General features: G+C 44.8%; 1 protein-coding gene across 2 annotated transcripts; it reads left to right on the forward strand.

Moving 5' to 3' along the window:
* Positions 1 to 5,140: 5,140 nt before the first annotated feature.
* Positions 5,141 to 24,740, forward strand: phf23b (PHD finger protein 23b). 2 transcript variants are annotated; one of them, XM_072258489.1, is made up of 5 exons: positions 5,142 to 5,603; positions 6,586 to 6,617; positions 7,552 to 7,644; positions 14,975 to 15,560; positions 21,339 to 24,740. In XM_072258489.1, exons 1-5 carry the CDS (start codon positions 5,576 to 5,578, stop codon positions 21,545 to 21,547), a joined length of 948 nt encoding a protein of 315 aa, XP_072114590.1. In that variant the 5' UTR covers positions 5,142 to 5,575; the 3' UTR covers positions 21,548 to 24,740. The 2 variants fall into 2 exon arrangements, with proteins under 2 accessions (XP_072114591.1, XP_072114590.1); XM_072258490.1 differs by lacking the exon at positions 7,552 to 7,644 and having other exon boundaries at positions 5,141 to 5,603.

A 24,740-nucleotide genomic window follows, 5' to 3' on the forward strand; every position in this document is an offset into this window, starting at 1 on the left:
AACATGCAACACAAAACACAATACAGACAGAAGATAGTTACGAGGCTCTTACAGTGAAAGTTTTTTAAAAATACTAAGAAAATGAGTTGTAAGGGTCCTTGAAGTTGAGTCTGCAGGTCGTAGAACAGTTCAGAGTTGTGGTGAGTAAAGTTATCCACACTGGTTCAGGAGTCTGATGGTTGAAGGGTAATAATTGTTCCTGAACCTGGTGGTGTGGGACCCAGGGCTCCTGTATCTCTTGGCCAATGGCAGTAGCAAGAAGAGAGCAAGGCCCAGATGTGAGGGGTCTTTGATGACGGATGCTGTTTTCATGTGACAATGCTTCTTGTAAATGTTCTCAGTGGTGGGAACGATATTGCTCGTGATTGACTGGGCTGCACCCATCACTTTCTGTGGGCTTTTCCATTCCTGGGAATCGGTGTTGCCATACCAGGCTGTGATACAACTCGTTAACCACTGCGTAACTGCAGAAGTTGGTCAAAGTTTTTGGTGGCATGCCAAATCTACGCAAACTTCTAAGAATGTAGAGGCACTATTGTGTCTTCTTTGTCTGCACCATTCAAAGGGGGATGCTGCGCTGCAGTACCTGGTCTTTGGCTGTATAATGAGGGAGTAGCAGACAAACTAATGAACCCCCACGAGGGATTGTTCAAAGGCTTTGCTAGTGGACACAGCCCAGTCCATCACAGGTAAAACACAGACTAGGTGCTAAAGGGCCTGTTTCTGTGCTGTAAAATTCTTTGTCTAGATGGAATTGTTAAACTTTGAGTGAACTACAAAAATCCTGGGACACAGTTTAACAATTTTCAGTAAATATTTCAAGGTCCTGGTCAATCCAATTGACTCACTTTCAAGGACTCTTCTCCTCAGGTTCTCGTTACTGGTTGTTTATTTATTATTATAATTTCTTTCTTCTTGTTGTTGCACGGTTTGTTGTCTTCTGCACTCTGGTTGAACACCCTATTTGGGCGGGTAGTCTTTCATTGATTTTGTTATGGTTATTATTCTATAGATCTATTGAGTATGTCTGCAAGAAAATGAATCTCAGGGTTGTATATGGTGACATACATGTACTTGGATAATAAATTTACTTTGAACATTTGAACTTTGAACCTTATTTTACATTCTGTTGTTGCTTTTTCCTTGTACTACATTGATGTTGCTGCTTGGGGACATTTCTGAGCACAAAATGGCCGCCAGCTGTATCCACAGCAATCAAAACTTTGCAATTTATTTTGTCCAGGATCTTAAAAAGTATTTGATACAGGTAAAAATATCCACATCAACACAACCAAAACAAAAACAGAAAATGCTGGGAACAGTCAGCAGGCTGGGCAACATCAATGGAAGAGAAACAGAGTTATCTTTTCAAGTCGAGAATCCTTCACCAGAACATAAACTTGTTGATTTCCACATTGTTATCTCTATACAGGATATCCTTAGAGCAACACACATAAAATGCTGGAAAAACTCAGCAGGTCAGGCAACATCTATGGAAATGAATAAACAGTTGATGCTTTGGGTTGAGACCCTTCTTGAAGACACTCCAGCCATCTGGCATCCGTGATAATTGGAGGAGGTGCAGCATTATCATCTGCCATGTTGTTTGACGTGGGCGATCATGGTCTTCTACCTGCCTTTAATCTGCCAGTGGGGAAACCCCCCTTCACACTGTTATTCTTACTCTTTTCTCTGTCCATGACCATGTTTGGGGGGCTAAACAGGTGCTGCACCTTGCCCAAGGGTGTCCTGCAGGGTAGTGGAGGGAAGGAGTGCCTTACACCTCCTTTGGTAGAGACGAATCTCCACCCTGCCACACTTTCTATGCATTGACCTTTAAATAAATCGAACAATATGTCATCTCCTCACCCTTTTAAATAACAATATTTTATGATACAATTCTGTTTTCAAATTCAAACAAAATTAGGATTAAATTTAGCTAAAATAAATCTTTATAAGAAGTGCCAAATCTTCAAGGAGTATATTATCTACTCTTCATCCTCTGACTGCACTGCCCACAATGAACTAAAATGCCTTTTCACACTCTTTGCCACACACCTTCTCTGTTTGAGCTTATTTTCAGAAGAAATTGCCTGAAAGATGAGTGTTACCTGTCACATGTACATCAAAACACGCAGTGAAATGTGTCATTTCACAGTCTGAGGGTATTGGGCAGTCCGCAAGTATCACCACGCTTCTAGCGCCAACATATCATGCCCACAACTCACTAATCCTAACGCAAATGACTTTGGAATGTGGGAGAAAACTGAAGCACTGGAAGAAACACATGGTCAAGGAGTGAACATGGAATCTCCTTACAGACAGCAATAGGGTCTAACCACTACACTACCATGTTGCCATGATTTCTCAGTAGCCTAGAAATCTACCGTACCTTTCTCGGTTTAAATATATTTAGTTACTCAGTATCTATAGCTATATGAGAGAGAATTCCAAAATTTTACAACCACATAACTGATATCCTGATGCAGAGTTTTAACCCAGAACCATCAACAATTCCTTAAGCAAAACACACAAACAAATGCTGGAGGAACTCAACAGGAAAGGAATGCTTTGGGCCAAGACCTTTCACTGCACTCCGCTGACTCAGTCCTGATGAAGGGTGTCGGCCCAAAACCCAATGCTCTTTTGGTTGCATCTCCACTTACGGAACCGATAAGCTAGGGATTGCCATTCGTCAGTACCAGTGGTACACTTCTTACCCCACTGAAACTTTGAGAAAGTCCTTGAAGCATTTTCTCAGCCATCCTGGAAGTTGCTTGCCATGTTCGTTTGTTATGTGCTGTGTCATATTTTGTGGGCAATCATGGCCTTTTCATGACCATGATAGTTATTGGCAAAAATTCTTCTACATAAGTGGTTTGCCATTGGTTTCTTCTGGGCACTATTTTCAGAAGATGGGTGACTCCAGCCTTTCAGAGACTGGCTGCCTGATGTCAGCGATCACATAACCAGGACTTGATATGCACTAGCTGTTCATATGACCATCCACCACCTTTCCCAAGGCTTCATGTGACCCTGATCGGGAAGGGGGCTAAGCAGGTGTTGCACCTTACCCAAGGGTGACCTGTAGACTAGCGGAAGGAAGGAGCACCTAACAACTTCTTTGATAGAGACATCCTGTATCTCCACACTTATGTTTCGATGTTCATGTGACAAATAAATTTGAATCTTTAAAAGATGATGGGTTTGGTATTACATTTGAGACGGTCATCTTTGTATGTTTTTTTTCTTATTCAGCTGGATAGTCTACGGGCAGATTGGAAGCAGGAGTAAATTATATTACCAATGTCTATATTTAACAGGATATAGCTGCCAAAATATTGAGAGTCATCCACGTTTCCAGGCTCTCTTTGTGATCCTGAGTGTAGGGGAAACAGTACTAGGCTGCAGTGGGTAACTTGTGTGGTGACCTCTCTCATGGCTGTTTGCATTAAGGCCCATCTTGTTTACTTTATAAGAGAGCAAAGAATTGGAGTGTGCCAGCGTTTGATATTGTAACTCGATCATTAAGTTGGAGCGATCATGGTTCCAGAGAGGAGTCAAAGAAAAGTACAGCACAGAAACAGGCCCTTTGGCCCATCTAGTCCATGCCAAACCATTTAAACTGAATCCTCCTATCTACCTGCACCTGGACCCCTCCATACCCCTATGTACCTATCCAAACTTCTCTTGAATGTTGAAATCAAAATCACATGCACCAGTTGTGCGGCAGCTCTTTCCACACTCTCACCGCCCTGAGTGAAGATGTTTCTCTTCATGCTCCCCTGAAACTTTTTACCTTTCACCCTTAACCCATGACCTCTACTTGTAGTCTCACCCAACCTCAGTGGAAAAAGCCTGCTTGCATTTACCCTATCTATACCCCTCATAATTTTGTACACCTCTATCAGATCTATTTGTAGGGAATAAAGTTCTAACCTATTCAATCTTTCCTTATAACTCAGGTCTGCAACATCTGTACCCTTTCAGTCTTATTTAGATCTTTCCCTTAGGTAGCTGACCAAAACTGCACACAATACTCCGAATTAGGCCTCACCAACATCTCATACAACTTCAACAAAACACTCCAACTCCTGTACTCAATACATTGACTTATGAAGGCTAATGTCCCAAAAGATTTAACAACCCTATCTACCCATGATGCCACTTTCAATAAATTATGGATCCTGCACTCCTCAATGGAGATAAGACTATAAGACCTAGAAAGTAGACCATTTGGCCCATCAAGTCTGCCCTGCCATTCAATCATGGCTGATTTATTATCCCTCTCAACCCCATTCTCCTGCCTTTTCGCCATAACTTTTGATGACAATACTAATCAAGAACCTATCAACGCCCGCTTTAAATACACCCAATGACCTGGCCTCCACAGCTGTCTGTCACAATAAATTCCACAGATTCACCACCATCTGGCTAAAGAAATGTCAAAGGTTGAGCAGTTTCTCCATCCTGCAGAGCTGTTCGTGCTATACTGCAGTAAGGTTAGAGGCCAGTGAAGTTCAAACAAAAGTTGTAACATATCACTTGTCTCCTCAGCCCAACTTTATCGTTCATTCAATATTATGCACTAGCTGTTCTCCTGTTTACATCTGACAAGGGGAGAGTCTAGCAATGTTTCCAATGGCGGGGAACTCACAGGCCAGAGGCCACAGGACATCCCTTTAGAACAGAGATCAGGAGTTTCTTTAGGCAGACAGCTCAAAAGTTCAAAGTAAATTTATTATCAGAGTACATATATGTCACCATATGCAACCCTGAGATTCATTTTCTTGTAGACATACATACAAAGTAAATCCAAAAATCACAATGTTATCAATGAAAGACCGCACACAACAGGACGAACAAACATGAAAACGAGGAGATTCTGCAGATGCCGGAAATCCAGAGCAACACACAAAATACCGGAGGAATGCAGCATCTACGGAAATGAAGGGAGAGCCAGAGTTTAAAGACTCCATTACCGCCATGGCGGCCTTATCCATCCTCTTTCGTGACGTCAGGCGGGAAACGCTCCACCGGGGCATGACGTACGCACGTAAACGCCTCTCGCACGGTCTTTGGCGCGCCGGCCTGGAATGGGCGTGGTCTCATTTGATTGACAGGCAGCGGGGACCCCCCCGTGAGTAAACAAGTGGTGGGCGCCGGGTGGTGGGGAGGGTAGGCGTGCGGATGAATCGCCAGAAATTCAGCAAATGTGGTGGATCAGCCCCATTGTGTGATTATTTCCACACAAATTAACCGCCACCGAACGGCGCATTTCGGATCCTGTAAAGTTTGCGGTGCAGTTTGTAGCAGCTCCGCCCCCCCGCCCTCTTGCTCCCGCGGGCCGCTTGAGTTGTTTGGGGGTCAGGAGCGGGGCGTGACGTCACCGCGGTGAGCTGGGGGCTTGGCGAGTGGCGCGAGGCGGCGGAGCGCGCGCAGCCGGACCCGGACACGGACACGGCCCAGCCCCGGTCCCGATTCCCCGGAGCCTGGGCCTCGCCCCTGGGTGGTGGGCCCGCCGTTGAGCGGCAGCGACGGACGGACGGCCGGGGCACCGCGGCGGCGGAGGAAGATGCTGAAGATGGCGGAGAGTGGAGAAGGTGAGGTGGGGGTGGGGGTGGGGGTGGGGGTGGGGGAGGAGGAGGGAGTCGAGGCTTTTTCCAGGCCCATAGATCCGAGAAAGGGTGGGGAGGGGAGGGGAGAGGGATGCCGGTAGGAGAGGAGAGAGGGATTGGAGGGGGAGGGCAGCAAATGAGAGCGAAGGCCCCGAAGATCTTTTTTGAGGGGGGTGTTGTGAGAAATAATCTGGGAGTTTGGTGGTGAGGGGAAGCGATAGGCCTGTAGTCTGTTTTGGGGAGGTGGAGAGGAGGGTGGATGGGACAGAGAAGGGCTGGGAATTTTTCATTTGGGGGCTTCGGGAGGTGCTACTTTTTTGGGGGGGGAGTGAGGCCGGAGGTGTTTTGTGGAGATAGATGATGACTGGTGTGGTTGCGGATGTTTTAGGGAGGAAGGTGGCCAGGAGGGGGTAAGAGAGGAGATGGGGATGTTTTGGAGGAGCTAGGTGGCGGGGGTGGGGGAGGATGGCCGGGGGTGTTTTGAAGAGGAAGATGTCGGGAGGGGGGAGGTGGAGGTGTTTTGTGGTTGGATGAGTGGCTGGAGGATCGAGGGGGCCAGGAGGTGTTTTGAGGTTGGGGGATTGAGGGGGTTGAGTGAAGTTTTGGTGGCTGTTGTGATGTAGGGGTTTGGGGCCTTGGAGAGAGAATGGGTGGGTGTGTGTGATGGCGGGAGTTCTGAAGGAGTAGAGAACTTGTTGAAGGGATGCGGGGAAAATGGATCAGACTTTCGCAGGAGACGGTTGAAATGTGTGGGATCGTCTATGATGTGGGTGGGGAAAGCTGAGCGAGGTGACTGTTTGAAATAATAGGGCAGGGTGGGTGTGGGACGGGTGTCAGAGGACTGAGAAAGGGGGTTTAGATGCTCCAGGTAATGGCTGAGTTTACAACATTGGGGTTGTTCTGCCTGCTTAACCGATCTGCGGTTTAATATTTGTAATTGTTTCTAACTGGGTTACCTCTCTTTCAGATCCATTGCAGGCAGCTGGTGTGTGCGCTCAGGTGAGTGACTATATTTGTTATTGCAATTAGAATATAACCTTTTGTTCAGTCATTGAATAGTAATCACTTGGTGGAAACATCATTATCTAAATGGGCGCTAATATCCCTTGTCTAGGCAGGAACGGGTAAGAAAATAACCTTCAGTGTAGCCTTTACAAAGGCCACAGTCTTTAGTCTGTTGATTGGACATGGGAGTGGCTGGGTTCAGTGGGGAAGCCCCTCTTTCTCCTACCCCACCTAAACAACGAAAGAGTTCCAATGTTACTACATTTTTAAAGTACTGAAAGCTACTGAATATTGACTAAATGACACTAAGAATGTAAGGAGTTTTGTGCTTTTATCTTTTAGTGTGTATATATGTTATACTGAGAGTTCATTTTGTAATGGGAGAAAGAAAATCACCTGTCTATAAAATCATTAATGTCGATGGTTGCTGAAGCTTTAGTACAATTCCACTAGTGTTAAATTTGACATTGGTTTAGTGTAGTACAGTGAAAAGCTGGTCTTAAATATTCTTTACACATTGCATTGAGGTGCAATAAGGTAAAGCAATAATGATACAGGAAAATGTTACATTTAGAGTGCAGTACAGACAATCAATAAGGTACAGCGCCCATGATGTAGATTGTAAGGTCAAACAGCCATCTTATTGTACGAGAGGCCCATTCAAGAGTCTGATAACAATGGGATAGAAACTATCCTTGAGCCTGCCGATGTGTGCTTTCAGGCTTTTGCATCTTTTGCCTGATGGGAGAGTGGTAAGGAGAATGTCTAGATAACATTTTATCATGAATAAAATTTATTTTGTAATGGGAAAGAAAGTCTTTGGTTTCAAGTATAAAATCATATCTGGACAGTGTTGAAGCTTTAGTACAGTTGCACCTCTTTTAAGGATTTCCTTACTTCCTGTCTTCATTGTCTTGTATCTCTGCAGCCAGCAGAGAAACGGAAGCGTACGGTGGAGGATTTCAATCAGTTCTGCAACTTCGTTCTGGCGTACACTGGATACATTCCACCCTCCAGGGAGGTGAGCCCACTAGTCCTCTCTGAGATAGAAGCCCCTGTCCTTGCTTCAACTTGGATGTATATAAAGTTGTCTTGAGTGAGGGGGGAAAAGCCGGCAAAGGGAATTAAATTCAGGAAACCTCTGAACAGATTATACTGTTCTGCTGTTAAATGCTAGTCTGTTACCTTAATCAGTAAGTCATCCCTTTCTTCATATACATTTAGTCACTCAATTTCTGCTTAAAAATTGCAAGTACTCTAGCATCTGTTGCCACTTGCAAAACATTCCAAATAGTTTTCAGTCTATGTAGAAACATAAACACGAGACTCTGTAAATGCTGGAAATCCAGAGTAACAAACGCTAAATGCTGGAGAAACTCTGCAGGTCAGGCAACGTGTTTGGCAATAAATGGTTGATGCGTTGGCCAGAGGCCCTTCAGCAGGACTTCATCATCAGCTTGTGTAGAGGTTGTTCCAATTGCCATGCAGTGGGAGCATTGTAAAATTTGTAAGGGGTGGACCACTTCAAAAAAAACACAGAAAGAAGGAATCTGATATGGGGCAATGTACCTTGGAGGAGAGGGAAGAAGGGGCAGGCACCCACCCACCTTCCCCCTCGTTAGTCTCACCCATCATCTGCCAGCTTGTACTCCTTTCTTTCCAGTCTCAGTCAGAAAGATTGACCGTGGATGCCTGACCTGCTGAGTTCCTCCAGCATTTTGTATGCGTGTTGCCCAAGTTGGGCATTTGTATCCTGAGAAGGATTGTAATGGAATGGTTACAAAAACACACAAGACTGATAGGAAAGAACAATTGCTAGAGTGGGGAGAGAGAAACTTGTTCTGTTTCTTAAAAACAAACGGACATGCGTACATTTCACTTTTGATTAATACTGAAGCTTATTTAATTTTGGGATTGTCATAAAATGGGTATTATTAATCTGGGGGTGGTCTGTAGCATATTGAAACTGATCACAGTGTGGGGCATCAGGGGCTGTTACTGCAAGGGTGGGAAGAACATAGAATACTTCAACACAATTCAGACCCACCAGCCTTTTAACCTACTCTTAGATTAATCCTACATAGCTCTCCATTTTTCTTTAATCCATGTGTCTACCTAACAGTCTGTTAAAAGTCTGGAATGTATTCACCTCTACCACCCAACCTGGCAGCGAGTTCCATCAAACCATCACTCTGGTTTTTTTTTTAAAAAACAACTACCTCTGACGTTCCCTCATCCAATCATCTTATTATGTCCTCTCGTATTAGTCATTTCTTCCAAAGAGGAAGAAAGATTCTAAGGGGAGTAAGGGGCGACCATGGCTGACAAGGGAAGTCAAGGACAGTATAAGAATAAAAGAGAGGAAGTATAACATAGCAAGGATGAGCAGGAAGCCAGAGGATTGGGAGACTTTTAAGGAGCAACAGAAGATAACTAAAAAGGCAATATGGGGGTAAAGATGAGGTACAAAGGTAAGCTAGCCAAGAATATAAAGGAGGATAGTAAAAGCTTCTTTAGTGACCCGAAGAGGAAAAAAATCAGTTAAGACCAAAGTTGGGCCCTTGAAGACAGAAAGGGGTGAAATTATTATGAGGAACAAGGAAATGGCAGACGAGCTGAACAGGTACTTTGGATCTGTCTTCACTAGGGAAGACACAAACAATCTCCCAGATGTAATAGTGGCCAAAGGACCTAGGGTAATGGAGGAACTGAAGGAAATTCACATTAGGCAGAAAATGGTATTGGGTAAACTGATGGGACTGAAGGCTGATAAATCCCCAGGGCCTGATGGTCTGCACCCCAGGGTACTTAAGGAGGTGGCTCTAGAAATCATGGATGCATTGGTAATCATTTTCCAATGTTCTATAGATTCAGGATCAGTTCCTGAGGATTGGAGGGTAGCTAATGTTATCTCAGTTTTTAAGAAAGGAGAGAGAGAGAAAACAGGCAATTCTAGACCAGTTAGTCTGACATCAGTGGTGGGGAAGATGCTGGAGTCAATTATTAAAGATGAAATAGCAGCATATTTGGATAGCAGTAGCAGGATAGGTCTGAGTCAGCATGGATTTACGAGGGGAAATCATGCTTGACTAATCTTCTGGAATTTTCTGAGAATGTGACTATGAATATGGACATGGGAAAGCCCGTGGATGTAGTGTACCTGGACTTTCAGAAAGCCTTTGATAAGGTCCCACGTAGGAGGTTAGTGGGCAAAATTAGAGCAAATGGTATTGGGGGTAGGGTACTGACATGGATAGAAAATTGGCTGGCAGACAGGAAACAAAGAGTAGGGGTCCTTTTCACAATGGCAGGTAGTGACTAGTGGGGTACCGCAAGGCTCGGTGCTGGGACCACAGCTGTTTTCAATATACATTAATGATTTAGATGAAGGGATTAAAAGTAACATTAGCAAATTTGCAGATGACACAGAGCTGGGTGACGGTGTGAAGTGTGAGGAGAATGTTATGAGAATGCAGGGTGACTTGGACAGGTTGAGTGAGTGGGCAGATGCAGTTTTATATCGATAACTGTGAGGTTATCCACTTTGGTGGCAAGAACAGGAAGGCAGATTACTATCTGAATGGTGTCAAGTTAGGAAAGGGGGAAGTACAACGAGATCTGGGTGTCCTTGTTCATCAGTCATAGTCATACTTTATTGATCCCGAGGGGAATTGGTTTTCGTTACAATTGCACCATAAATAGTAATAAAACCATAAATAATTAATTAGTAATATGTAAATTATGCCAGGAAATAAGTCCAGGACCAGCCTATTGGCTCAGGGTGTCTGACCCTCCAAGGGAGGAGTTGTAAAGTTTGATGGCCACAGGCAGGAATGACTTCCTACGACGCTCAGTGTTGCATCTCGGTGGAATGAGTCTCTGGCTGAATGTACTCCTGTGCCCATCCAGTACATTATGTAATGGATGGGAGACATTGTCCAAGATGGCATGCGACTTGGTCAGCATCCTCTTTTCAGACACCACCGTCAGAGAGTCCAGTTCCATCCCCACAATATCACTGGCCTTACGAATGAGTGTGTTGATTCTGTTGGTGTCTGCTACCCCAGCACACAACAGCAAACATGATAGCACTGGCCACCACAGACTCATAGAACATCCTCAGCATCGTCCGGCAGATGTTAAAGGACCTCAATCTCCTCAGGAAATAGTCACTGAAAGTAAGCATACAGGTACAACAGGCAGTGAAGAAAGCTAATGGCATATTGGCCTTCATAACAAGGGGAGTTGAGTATAGGAGCAAAGAGGTCCTCCTGCAGTTGTACAGGGCCTTGGTGAGACCCCACCTGGAGTATCGTGTGCAGTTTTGGTCTCCAGATTTGAGGAAGGACATTCTCGCTATGCAGAGAGTGCAGTGTAGGTTCACTGGGTTAATTCCCGGGATGGCGGGAATGTCATATGTTGAAAGATTGGAGCAACTGGGCTTGTATACACTGGAATTTGGAAGGATGAGAGGGGATCTGATTGAATAAGATTATTAAGGGATTGAACATGCTAGAGGCAGGAAACATGTTCCCGATGTTGGGGGAGTCCAGAACCAGAGGCCCCAGTTTAAGAATAAGGGGTAGACCATTTAGGATGGAGTTGAGGAAAAACTTTTTCACACAGAGGGTTGTGGATCTGTGGAATGCTCTGCCTCAGAAGGCAGTGGAGGCCAATTCTCTGGATTCTTTCAAGAAAGATTTAGATAGAGCTCTTAAAGGTAGCGGAGTCGAGGGATATGGGGAGAAGGCAGGAATAGGGTACTGATTGTGGGTGATCAGCCATGATCACATTGAATGGCGATGCTGGCTCGAAGGGCCAAATGGCCTACTCCTGCACCTATTGTGTATTTCCAGCTGGGAAAGAGGTGCTGTCTGCCCACTAACTATCCTCTTATCATCTTATGCACCTCTATCAAGTCACCTCTCATCCTCTTTTGCTCCAAAGAGAAAAGCGCTAGGTCGCTGAACATTCCCTCACAAGGCATGCTCTCTTCTCCTGACAGCATCCTGTGTGAAAAGACCTACCTCTGACATTCCCTCTGAATTTTCCTCCAATCGTCTTAAAATTATGCCCCCGTTATTAGCCATTTCCACCCTGCCATTTATACACCTCTATTGAGTCACCCCTCATTCTCCTTTGCTCCAAAGAGAAAAGCCTCAGCTTGCTCAACTTTACCTCATAAGACTTGCAGCGTCCTTGTAAATCACCTCTGCACCCTCTTTAAAGCTTTCACATCCTTCTATAATGAGGTGACCAGAACTGAGCACAACATTCCAAGTGTGATCTCATAGTCATACTTTATTGATCCTGAGGGAAATTGGTTTTCCTTACAGTTGCATCATAAATAAATAGTAATAAAACCATAAATAATTAATTAGTAATATGTAAATTATGCCAGGAAATAAGTCCAGGACCAGCCTATTGGCTCAGGGTGTCTGACCCTCCAAGGGAGGAGTTGTAAAGTTTGATGGCCACAGGCAGGAATGACCTACTGTGATGCTCTGTGTTGCATCTCGGTGGAATGAGTCTCTGGCTGAATGTACTCCTGTGCTCAACCAGTCCATTATGTAGTGGATGGGAGACATTGTCCAAGATGGCATGCAACTTGGACAGCATCCTCTTTTCAGACACCACCGTGAGAGAGTCCAGATCTATCCCCACAACATCACTGGCCTTACGAATGAGTTTGTTGGTGTCTGCTCCCCTCAGCCTGCTGCCCCAGCACACAACAGCAAACATGATAGCACTGGCCACCACAGACTCGTAGAACATCCTCAGCATCGTCCGACAGATGTTAAAGGACCTCAGTCTCCTCAGGAAGTAGAGATGGCTCTGACCCTTCTTGTAGACAGCCTCCGTGTTCTTTGACCAGTCCAGTTTATTGTCAATTCGTATCCCCAGGTATTTGTAATCCACCACCATGTCCACACTGACCCCCTGGATGGAAACGGGGGTCACCGGTGCCTTAGCCCTCCTCAGGCCTACCCCCAGATCCTTAGTCTTTTTCACATTAAGCTGCAGATAATTCTGCTCACACCATGTGACAGTTTCCTACCGTAGCCCTGTACTCAGCCTCATCTCCCTTGCTGATACATCCAACTATGGCAAAGTCATCAGAAAACTTCTGAAGATGACAAGACTCTGTGCAGTAGTTGAAGTCCGAGGTGTAAATGGTGAAGGGAAAGGGAGACAAGACAGTCCCCTGTGGAGCCCCAGTGCTGCTGATCACTCTGTCGGACACAGTGTTGCAAGCACACGTACTGGGGTCTGCCAGTCAGGTAATCAAGAATCCATGACACCAGGGAAGCATCCACCTGCATCGCTGTCGGCTTCTCCCCCAGCAGAGCAGGGCGGATGGTATTGAACGCACTGGAGAAGTCAAAAAACATGACCCTCACAGTGCTCGCTGGCTTGTCCAGGTGGGCGTAGACATGGTTCAGCAGGTAGACGATGGCATCCTCAACTCCTAGCCGGGGCTGGTAGGTGAACTGGAGGGGATCTAAGTGTGGCCTAACCATAGGCCGGAGCAGCTCCAGAACAAGTCTCTCCAGGGTCTTCATGATGTGGGAGGTCAATGCCACCGGTCTGCAGTCATTGAGGCCGCTGGGGCGCGGTGTCTTCAGAACAGAGACAGGGCAGGATGTCTTCCACAGCACAGGAACCCTCTGGAGACTCAGGCTCAGGTTGAAGACATGGCGAAGTACTCCACATAGCTGAGGGGCCCAGGCTTTGAGCAAGCACCCTGGTTCTGACACTATCCGGGCCTGCAGCCTTGCTTGGGTTGAGACGTTTCAGCTGTCTTCTCACCTGTTCAGCTGTGAAGCCTACCGTGGTGGTTTCATGTGGGGAAGGGGTATAGTCATGGGAGCAGGGTAGGGGACTGTGAGGAGGGGAGAGTGGAATATGTGTTGGTTGGGGGCTGACAACAGATGACTCGTGGGGGATGGGCAGGGCCCACAATGTCAAATCTGTTAAGGAACAGGTTAAATTCGTTGGCCCTGTCCACACTGCCTTCAGCTCCTCTGTTGCTAGTTTGCCGGAACCCAGTGATGGTCCTCATCCCACTCCAGACCTCTCTCATGTTGTTCTGCTGGAGTTTCCACTCAAGCTTCCTCCTATACCTGTCTTTAGCCTCCCTGATCCTGGCTTTCAGGTCCCTCTGTATTGCCCTCAGTTCCTCCCTATTTCCATCTCTAAACGCCCTCTTTTTAGCATTCAGGATGTCCTTTGTCACCCATGGCTTGTTATTTGTATAACAAAGGACAGTTCTTGTCAGAACATTGCAGTCCACACAGAAGTAGATGTAATCAGTGATGCACTCTCTGAGCCCATCAATATCCTCTCCATGTGGCTCACAGAGTGCCTGCCAGTCTGTCACCTCAAAACAACTCTGGAGCGCCTCATAATCCTCCTCCGACCATTTCCTCACTGTCCTCGAGGTTGCAGGTTTACTCTTCACCAGAGGCATGTAGCAGGGTTTTAGATGCACCAGGTTGTGATCTGACCTTCCCAATGGGGGGAGGGAGAGGAGCTGTGTGCATCCTTAACGTTAGCGTACATCAAATCCAGAGTCCTCTCCCCTCTGGTTGTACAGCTCACATACTGCGTGAAGTTGGGCAGTGTTCTAGCCATGGTATCATGGTTGAAGTCACCCAAGATGGTAATGAGGGCACTTGGGTGCTGGGTTTGTAATCTGGCTATGACGGTGTAAATGATGTTAAATGCCGACGTGGGGTTGGCAGAGGGAGGGTTGTACACAAAAACCACAGTTGCATGTGAGATTTCCCTTGGCAAATAATATGGCCGGAGTCCAGCAGCAAAAAGTTCAATATCCGGCCTACAAACACGTTCCTTGATTGTAATATGACCGGGATTGCACCATCTGTTGTTTACCAGAACAGCAAGCCCCCCTCCTTTACGCTTACCACTCTCAGTGCAATTCCGGTCAGCCCAAACGGTCTGGAAGCCCTCTATGGAAACGTTTTGATCGGGATCTAACCAAGGTTTTATAGAGCTGCAACATTACCTTGTGGCTATTGAACTCAATCCCCCAATTAGTAAAGGGCAATGTACTATATACCTTCTTAACAACCCTTATGTGGCAAATTTGAGGGATCTGTGGATGTAAACCTCAAGATCCCTTGTTCTTTTGTCCTGCCATTATCCCTGTATTCTGCCTTCTAATTGTCAGATAGTCAGCTGTGATTTTTTGAATGGAAGAACAGGACTGGGGGACCGAATGGCTTTTTATTTACTTGCTCTTAATGTGTGTGCATTTGAGAAGGGGGCAGTCAATAAAACTTTGATTCTGTAACATTGTAAATTCTCTTTGCATTTTAAATTTACAGGAATGTGAATGGACACAGTCCAGTTCAAATTCACCCCTCAGGACTGAGAGTGTGGTGGACAGCGACAGCTGGGATTCCACTCAGTCTATTGACTTTGACACTATCCAGAACTTTGTAAAGAAGGCAAAGTCCTCCAAGGGGAATGGCTTCCACCGGCTGAAGTCAGATGGCGTGCTGCTTGACAGACTGAAGCTGAAGGATGCCCTCTACCCCCCTCCAGCAGCAGAGAAGAAAAAGGAGCGGAAGGGCAAGAGGTGGAGCCTGGAGGCGGAACCGCCGCAGAGGGGCCTGGATGGGGAGAAGTCTGGCTTCGCCCGCATCAAAAGAAGCAAGAAGCGGAAGCTGAAAAATGAGAGAACCGAGAAAAAGGTCAAGAGCTCCCTGAGCGAGACGGACTCCGACGAGGAGGTGGTAAAGGCAAACTTCCTCTCCGAACCTCTGAGACCCACTGCTGAGGTGGCTTACACCAAAATCTGTAAAATGGAAATTGAAGAATGCCTCAGCATGGGAAATAGTCATGACGGGGAGACCAGCTCCAGTGAGGGTGAGCCACGGATAATGGATGAGGACATTATGGTGGAATCAGGTCAGTTTTGACTAGTTTGTCATCTTCTGGTTCTGGGGTTGAATTTGCATTTGCAGCCCATTTAGCCCTGATATTTCTTTGGAGGTGAGGGAGAAGTCACCCCTATCTCTGAGCTTGAGTGCAAGATTGACTTGACTGTCCAGTCCAGAGGTGTGAAAAAGAGCTTTGAATCTCTAGAGCATCTCTCGCAGCCTTATGGTCACCCTAAAGATAATGAGCTTTGAAGTTTGCTATAGAAAAGAGCAAAAAGTATTTCCCATCGTACTGAGTGGATGATGTGGTCCAGGGTGTCCTTGTGGTACTGTTGCCAAGTGAGTCCTGAAGAAGTGTCTCAGCTCAGTGTCGACTGTTTATTCCTCTCCATAGATGCTGTCTGACCTGCTGAGTTCCTCCAGTATTTTGTGAGAGTTCTCTAGGATTGATACTAACTCTAATTGAATAGGTCAGTCATCTCATTGGTCAGAATTTGCTTGTTAATTATTTTTGTTTATTTAGAGATACCGCACAGTACCGGGCCCTTCTGGCCTAACACCACCCAATTAACCTGCTAAACCATATGTCTTTGGAACGTGGGGGGATACCGGAGGAAACCCACACAATCATGGGGAGAAGGTACAAACTCTTCACAGACAGCAGTGGGAATTGAACCCAGGTCACTGGTGTTGTAATAGTGCTAAGCTTACCACTGGGCAACCATTAGTCTGCTAAACCACTGTAATCACACTTCAGTAGAAATCACATCACAAAGAGAATTGTCACTATTCAATAGGTTGGGCTGTACTGGTAGAGATGGAAGCAGATGACTTTTTAGTGTGGCCTTCAAAACCAGGAAAGTTTAAAATGGGCACATTCTAACTTGTAGAGAAGAGAAGCGAGTAGGGAGAGCTGAGGCCACGGGAAAACAAGTAGGACCAATTGCTGGTTGAATTAGTAAGGTACCCAATCTCGAGAAGGTGTAAATAGATGGGAAATGTGGAGAAGTCAAAAGAAGGCGAATCTGTCAGGTTCAGAAACAGCAATTACTGAAAAGCTGTTGTAGATATTGTCTGGAAAAACATACAGCAATAGTGAAGAGTGAAATAGTTAACGTAATTTTGGTTTTCTTCCTCTTTCCCAAAGCCCAACCTTCCCTTTTATAATTTCCCCTGCTAAGTGTTAACTTTTTTGGGGGTGGGGGGGGTTGGTCAACTAAAAATGTAAAACTTAGACCATAAGACATAGGAGCAGAAATAGCCAATTGGCCTATCGAGTGTGCTCTGACATTACATCAAGGCTGCTTTATTTTTCCCCTCAACTCCATTCTCCTGCCTTCTCCCTGTCACCTTTGACGCCTTTACTAATCAAGAATCTATCACCCTCTGCTTTAAATGTGCCCGATGACTTGGCCTTCAGCTGTCTGTGGCAATAATTTCCACAGATTCACCACCCTCTGGCTAAGGAAATTCTTCGTCATCTGAAGGGACGTCCTTGAGGCTGTGCCCTTTGGTCCTAGACTCTCATGGTATTGGAAACATCCTCTCCATTCACGTCCACCCTATCCAGACCTGTCATTATTCTGTAGCTTTCAATGAGGTTCTCCCCCATACACCCCTGCACCACCACTTTCTAAATTCAGCAAGTACAGACCCAGAGCCATCAAATCAAATTCTCCTCATACATTAAGCTTTTCACTCCCATATCGTTCTCGTGAACCTTCCCTGAACTCTCTTCAATGCAAGCACATCTTTCTTGATTTATGGGCCCAAACCTGCTCTCAGTCCTCCAATTGCAGTCTGACCAGTGCCTTATAAAGCTTCAACATTACATCTTTGCTTTTACATCTTAGTCTTCAAAATGAATGCTGACGTACCATTAAGATAAAGGAGAAGAATTTGGCCATATTCTCTCCATTTAAACAATACTCAACCCTTTCATTTCTACCAATATGCATGACCATACATTTCCTGACATTGTATTCCATCTGCCATTTATTTACCCTTCTCCAAATTGAAGTCCTTTTATAGCCTCTGTACTTCCTCAAAACTACCTGCTGGTCCACCTATTTTCATATCGTCTGCAGACTTAGCAACAAAGCCATCAATCCTATCATTCAAATTATTGACATATAACATAAAAAGAATTGGTCCCAACACAGACCCCTGTGGATCACCACTAGTTGCCGGCAGCCAGTCAGGAAAGGCTCTTTATTTCCACTCTTTGCCTGCTGCCAATCAGCCACTGCTTTATCCATACTAGAAGCCATCCTGTAATACCATGGTTCATAGCTTGTGAAAACAGCCTCATGTGTGGCACCTTGTGAAAGACCTTTTGAAAATCCAAGTACACAACATCAACCAATTCAACTTTGTCCATCCTATTTCTTCAAAGAATTCCAACAGATTTTGCAGGCAAGATTTTCTCTTCAACCATGCTGAGTATGGCCTATTTTATCATGTGCTTCCAAGTACCTCAAAACCATGTCCTTAACAATTGACTCCCAACATCTTCCCAACCACTGAGGTGAGACTAATTGGCCTATAGGTTCATGTTTTTTTTTCTGCCTCTCTCCCTTGAAGAGTGGAGTGACATTTGCAATTTTCCAGCTTTCCAGAACCATTCCAGAATCTAGTGATTCTTAAAAGGTTATTGCTGACGCCTCCATGATCTTTTTAGCCACCTCCTTCAGAATTCTGGTGTGTGCACCATCTAGTCTAGGTGACTTTCAGACCTTTCAGTTTCCCAGAGCTTTCTCTCCAGTAGTGGTAACTTCACACACTACATGCCCCCGACACCTGGAACTTCCACCATACTGCTAGTGTCTTCCACAATGAAGACTGATGCAAACTACTTATTCAGTTCATCCACTATTTCATTGCCCCCCCCCACCCCATAACTACCTCTCCTGCATTGTTTTCCAGCGGTCCAATATCCACTCTCGCTTCTTTAATACTCTATGTATCTAAAGAAGCTTTTGGTATCCTAATTAATATTATTGGCTAGCTTACTTTTATATTCCATCTTTAACTTGATGACTTTTTTAGTTGTCTTCTGTTGGTTTGTAAAAGCTTCCCAATCTTCTAACTCCCAACTAATTTTTGCTCTATTATATGCCCTCTCTTTGGCTTTAATGTTAGCTTTGACTTCTCTTGTTAACCACGGTTCTGTCTTTCCTTTAGAATACTTCTTCCTCTTTGGGATGTATATATCCTGTGCTTCTGAATTGCTTCCAGAAAATCCTGCCATTGCTGCTCTGCCAGTGTTTTTTTCCAGTCAGTTCTGGCCAACTCCTTTCTCATGCCCCTGTAATTCCCTTTACTCCACTATGATACTGACACATCTGACTATAGCTTCTCGTATTTCAGAGTGAATTTGATCATAATATGATCACTTGCCCGCAAGGGTTCTTTTATCTTGAGCTCCCTTACCAATTCTGTTTCATTGCCCAACACCCAATCCAAAATTGCTGATTCTCTAGTGGCTCAACCATGAGCTGCTCTAAAAAGCCATCTCATAGGCACTGTAGAAATTCCCCCTCTTGTAATCCAGCGCCAATCTGATTTCCCCAATCTACCTGCGTGTTGAAACTACCCATGACTATTGTAACTTTGCCCTTTTGGCATTCATTTTCTATCTCCTGTTGTAATTTGTAGGCAACATCCTTACTACTGTTTGGGTGTTTGTATACAACTTGCATCAGAGTCTTTTTAGCCTTACAGTTCCTTAGCTCAATCCACAGTGATTCAACACCTTCTGTCCTTATCATGTTTCAAATGATTTATGTCATCTTTTTTTACCAATAATTTTGTGAATTTAATTTTGTTCTTTAACTGCAATGAGCTACAACTGAAAGGATTTTGGATCTGTGTATTGGACCTTTGTGTGTGTGTATATATATATATATATATATATATATATATATATTCTTAAGAAACCATAAAAAATAAATATTTATTTATTTTTGGTACACAAGTTGAGTTGGCGGTGGTGTGAAAAATGTTGGCAAAGAGACAATGTTCTCCATGGAGGGTTTTGAAAGAATGAAGCTTGGAGCTCTATTTTGGTGAACGTCCCCAGTCTCCACGACCTTAAAATCAACATTCTTGAGCTCCTCCTGCAGTTTGTCCATTACTCCAGATTTCAGCAGAATTAGGCCATTGAGTCTGCTCTGCAATTGATCATGGCTACTTTATTTTCCCTCAACCCCATTCTTGTGCCTTCTCCCTGTAACCTTTGTTCCACCCCCCCACCCGCCCCCACTAACCAAGAACCTATCAACCTCCAGTAGAGAAACCCAGTGATTAGACTCTACAGTCATCTTTGGCAGTGGATTCTACAGATTCACCAGCATCTGGCTAAAGAAATTTCTCATCTCTAAACTAAAGGGATGTCCTTGTGTTCTGAGACTTTGCCCTCTGGTCCTAGACTCCCCAACTATAGGAAACGTCCTCTCCACGTCCACCCTGTCTAGGTCTTTCAATATTCAATAGGTTTCCATGAAATTATCCCCCCCCCCACATTCATCTACATTACACCTGTCTCTTGTGCCCCCACTTTTAAAATTTCGTTTTGCTGTTTAGAGTTTGTAAAATAAAAATCAGAAACACTGGAGGTGCTCACCAAGTCACACAGCTTCTGCGGAAAGGGAAATGGAGTTAACATCTCAGCTTGCTTTTCCTCAGGTAGGGGTATTGAAACTTAGAGGAGGGCACAGAATTAAGGTAAGGGGAAAAGATTTAAAAGGAACCTAAGGGTAACTTGTTCAGACAGGGTGGTCAGAATATGAAACCAAGAAAGCTGGAAAGGATATAATTTAGGATGGTTATTACAACTCCAGTGATCGGGGTTCAATTCCCACCACTGTCTGTAAGGAATTTGTACGTTCACCCTGTGACCACATAAGTTTCTTCCAGCTGCTTTGGTTTCCTCCCACAATTCAAAGACATGCGGGGTTAGTAGGTTAATTGGTCATGTGGTGTAATAGGGTAGTCTCATTGGGCCAGCTACCATGCTGTATCTCTAAATAAATAAATTACAAACGTTTGTAGATGGGTAGGAAATGTTTAGAGTTTGTGGGCCAAACACAGAAATGAGGCTAGCCTTGGTAGTCGTTTTGGTTGGCATAGATGAGTTGGGCCAAAGGGCCTGGCTTAATCTTCCATAGTTTTCCTTTTTGTTTTTCAATCAGAATTGATAAAAATTTATTTTTAGTCTCATAAAGAGCATTTCCCAGAGGCTATCAATAAATAATCAACTGCATCTCCATGGGAATAGTTCCACAAACTGATTATTGTCCAAAATCTGTGTGTTCTGGAAAGATTCTACCAAGCTGAAGGATAATAAATATTGCTGTGCTATTTTAAAAATAGAGGGAGAGAGGATGAGCAACTCCTGACCTAATTGTTACTTCTCTTTGGAGTGAAGGAGGATGAGAAGTGGCTTAATAGAGGTCTGTAAAATTACTGGAGGCATTGATCGAGTGGACGGCCAGAGACTTTTCCCAGGCTAGAAATGGCTAATATGATGTCAGAGGCAAGTTTTTTTTACACAGTGCATAGAATGCCCTGCCAGGGCTGGTGGTAGAGGCAGATACATTATGGGCATTTAAGAAACTTAGGTGGACACCTAGATGATAGAAAATTGAGTTTGTGTCCTTTTGAAATGGCCACATTTGCTGCTGGCAAGATGTAGTTGCTCAGGGTGAGGAGAGTGTCCTGGACATCGTTATTGATGAGAGGTGCAGAAGGTGCACTGAGTTTAGATGTGAGTTCAAGCTGATGGTGAATCTTGTGTTTGTTCCAGACGATGACTCTTGGAGCTTGGTGACGTGCTACTGTCGGAAGCCCTTCGCAGGCCGTCCAATGATCGAGTGTAACCAATGCAACACCTGGATCCACCTGTCCTGTGCCCGAATCCGAAAGTCCAACGTTCCTGATGTGTTCTTCTGTGAGAAGTGCAGAGATGCAAGAGAAGGCAGGAAGCCTGGTTCAAGCCAGAAGAAAGTTCCATGAATGAACTCCTCGTGAGTCTGTTCTTGTGACTCGTCTGAGGCAAAACACAAACTTACAGAATAAGCAAGGTCAAGGTCAACTAAAGAAACTTGGGGTGGGTGGGGATGAGGATCTAACAGACCACCCAGGAGGAAAGAAGTAAGTCTTGCTTGAACTGTAAGGGATCTGCAAACACTTGTAAAAGTGTGGATGTTTCATTCTGGATGCATCCCATTCATGTTTCAGTACCTTAAGGGTCAGAATGAAAGGTTTGGGTATAAGAGCAAGACCATTTGTTTTACCCCATCAAAATATCTTAACAGTCTAGAGCAATGATTTTGTTTTAGCTGGCGAAGCAGTTCAAGTCTGTCCTCAGAATGGTCGCAGCTGGCATTAAAAAAAAGATTCTTTACTGCTTCCTTATCCAAGAAGAATGGAATAATGTACTTATGAGTGTTTTTGTCAGTACCAGGAAAGCCTTGATTAGAAGGCAGGTCAGTTGTCCCTGTTCAGATGGGATGTGTCGTCTTTGTCTGAGCATGGCGCACTCAACCATCATGGAAGGACTGGGTGGAAAAGTGGATATCAAATAAATCATAACTTCCTCCATTTATGAAAGTTTTTTTCTGCTTTTGTTTTTTTTTGAGCAACCTTGGGTTTGAATTGGAAACAGACTAGGAGGCTTAAGTACTTTCGTTAGCGATTTGTTGACCAGTGAGACTATTCTGTGCGCAGTTCCTAGCAAGAGTTTGTTTTTGTTGCTGCCTCTGTTCCCTAGGCACAGTGATGGTAGCCTTTATGTCTTGGGTGTTGGCGCGTTGAAGTGTCTAGGGATGTAAGCCAGATGTGGTTCAGCCAGAAGTTGAATTAGGTCAGCGTTTTAACTGGGCGTCCGTGAACCTTCCAAGCTCCCATTTTGGGCTGTGCGCCACCAAATCCATTTGGATTCCACTGCCCCTTGCTGGAATTGAAAGCTTTCTTTATTTAAATACTGGAGGTTTATTTTCATAGTACGAGAGACCCGGATATTTTAAGATTGAGTTCAGAGGGATAATATGCATGTGTTGTCTGTGAAAGGTAGACCGGATTAACAAGGCTTTGACACAGGTCTGATCTTGAATTGTGTGCAGTGTTAAACTTGTAGCTTTGAAAGAAATCTGCAGGGTTTGAAGTGTGAGGTTTTGAAAGTGGAGTTTGGCTAAATTAACTGGTGTGGAGAGACAGCACCATATGCCTCACGGTGGGGGTTGCAGAATCGAGTCTATGGGATGTTGTGGGGAGATGTCATGATTCAAGATGTTTGTAAGCTGTATCCTCCTTGTCTTTCAGTTCTTTAGATTCAGAGCATAAACGAGATGAGAATCCTATAATAACTCATTAAATCTAGGCAAAGCAGATTCCTATATTTTAATTTTTATTTCCTGTCCCATCCCCCTGACCTTTTACAGCCAAGTCAGCATATTGGGCTTAATTACTTTGTCCTTGGGTAAAGTGGAGGGGTTGGATGGATGGGGAGATGAGGTCTGGGAAAATCACCTACTTGTGAGATTGATCTTTGCTTGATCCCCCACTCAGAGCTGAGAATCGTAGGGCCAGTTAAGCAGCAGGAACGTTTGGTGTTTGTGACCCTACTCTGCGGTTGCATCTCCTGCCCCAGCTAGGCATTGTGCATCCATTCTGAAAACATGTTCCGTCCATCTGTGCCCTACAGAGAGGAAAAAGAACAAATGGCGGTAGTTGTGTCTTGTGCTGGGAATTGAAGTGAGGGTGCTGAAGTCCAGATAATAAGGTGTAAACCGGAAGCAGGGATAAAACAAAGGAATTAATATTCATTTACTCAGGACTCAGTAGCTTGGAGCAAATCTCCAACAGTCTGAAACTACAAAGGGTGGGTGAAATCCAAGTGACACACATTCTGAAAATACTTAGTGTGCCTTTGCAGAGCAGGGCCAGAATATCCTCACTGGGCATTGGCAGCAGAGTTTGCCCTTGGTCAGCTGTGGGTGGTGTGGCTCTGCTTTGATTGAGAGAGTAGGGAGGAGAGTTGAAGCAGACTACCATGATCTCTGCCTTTATTTTTAATTATTGATGGTTTGATGTCAAACTTGATGTTCCAAGTTTGGGCTGGTTTCTTCCTTGTTTGGAAAAATGGGGCAGGTTACAAGTTAAGGAAGGTGGCCAGCTTGAGCAGGTCAGCCTGGCCATGAGCAACTGAACCACAGTGACTGTGAAAGGCTCTGAGTTCACTGCCCTTTGTGGAAAACACGGGAGTGGAAGCAGTCTTGTCTGGGGAGGAGGGGGGAGGAATAGGAGGATTGCTGGTTGGTCTTCTGTCCAGTTATTAAATACACAAAATGTTGGAGGAACTCAGCAGGTCGGGCATCATCTATGGAGGGATATAAAGATTTGATTTTTCAGTCTGTGGCCCTTCAGGATTGGAAAGGAATAGAGAAGAAGGCAATAGGAAGGCGGCGAGGAGCACAAACTAGCAGATGATGGGTAAGGTTGGGTGACGGACCCTTCTTTCTCCCATGGTCCACTGTCCTATTTCCTTTGGTCCTTTACCTCTTCCACCAATAACCTCCCACCTTCTCACATCATCCAGCCTCCCCCTCACCTGGTTTCAATAGCATCTGTCAGTTTTTATTTCCTTCCCCTTTCCCCCCACTATATTCCGACTCTGCCTCCTTCTTTTCCAGACTTGATGAAGGGTCTCAGCCCAAAATGTCCAACTGTTTATTTCTCTCCATAGATGCTGCCTGGCCTGCTGAGTTCCTCCAGCCTTTTGTGTGTTCCTTAAGATTTCCAGCATTTGCAAAATCTCGTGTCTGTTGTTAAATAATCTGTTGCTGTCTGATACTGGTCCAAGGGTGGAACATGGGAATTGGTGGGAACAGCTGACTGCTGCCCACCAGCATTCAGTGATTTGAGGAGGATTGGGTATGGTCACAGCATGCCTGTATTTCCACTCAAACATACTCTGTATATCTTCGTTTTGATGTTGCATGGGACTCCATGTAACTTCAGTGCAGAGCATGAGGTTGAATGGGTTTTGAACTGTGAGCACCTGTGGAAAGTTGCTGCCCAGAGCCTCAGGGATGTCGACTGAAGCTGTATTTTTGCAATGCTGTTGTAAATAAGTGTCTGTAGGAAGAAGATTCTGATAAAGGATCCAACACTTTTGGAGAAAATAAAAAGGTTGTTTTTTTTGTAA

This window comes from Mobula birostris, chromosome 5 (assembly GCF_030028105.1).
Source record: "Mobula birostris isolate sMobBir1 chromosome 5, sMobBir1.hap1, whole genome shotgun sequence".
In the NCBI taxonomy this organism is placed as follows: domain Eukaryota; kingdom Metazoa; phylum Chordata; class Chondrichthyes; order Myliobatiformes; family Myliobatidae; genus Mobula; species Mobula birostris.

What these genes read in the sequence shown, in the direction of transcription:
- phf23b (XM_072258489.1), top strand. Translation starts at nt 5,576, where the DNA reads ATGCTGAAGATGGCGGAGAGTGGAGAAG. An exon ending in GATGGCGGAGAGTGGAGAAG is followed by an intron (nt 5,604 to 6,585) that starts GTGAGGTGGGGG and finishes CCTCTCTTTCAG; the next exon opens with ATCCATTGCAGGCAGCTGGT. An exon ending in ACATTCCACCCTCCAGGGAG is followed by an intron (nt 7,645 to 14,974) that starts GTGAGCCCACTA and finishes TTAAATTTACAG; the next exon opens with GAATGTGAATGGACACAGTC.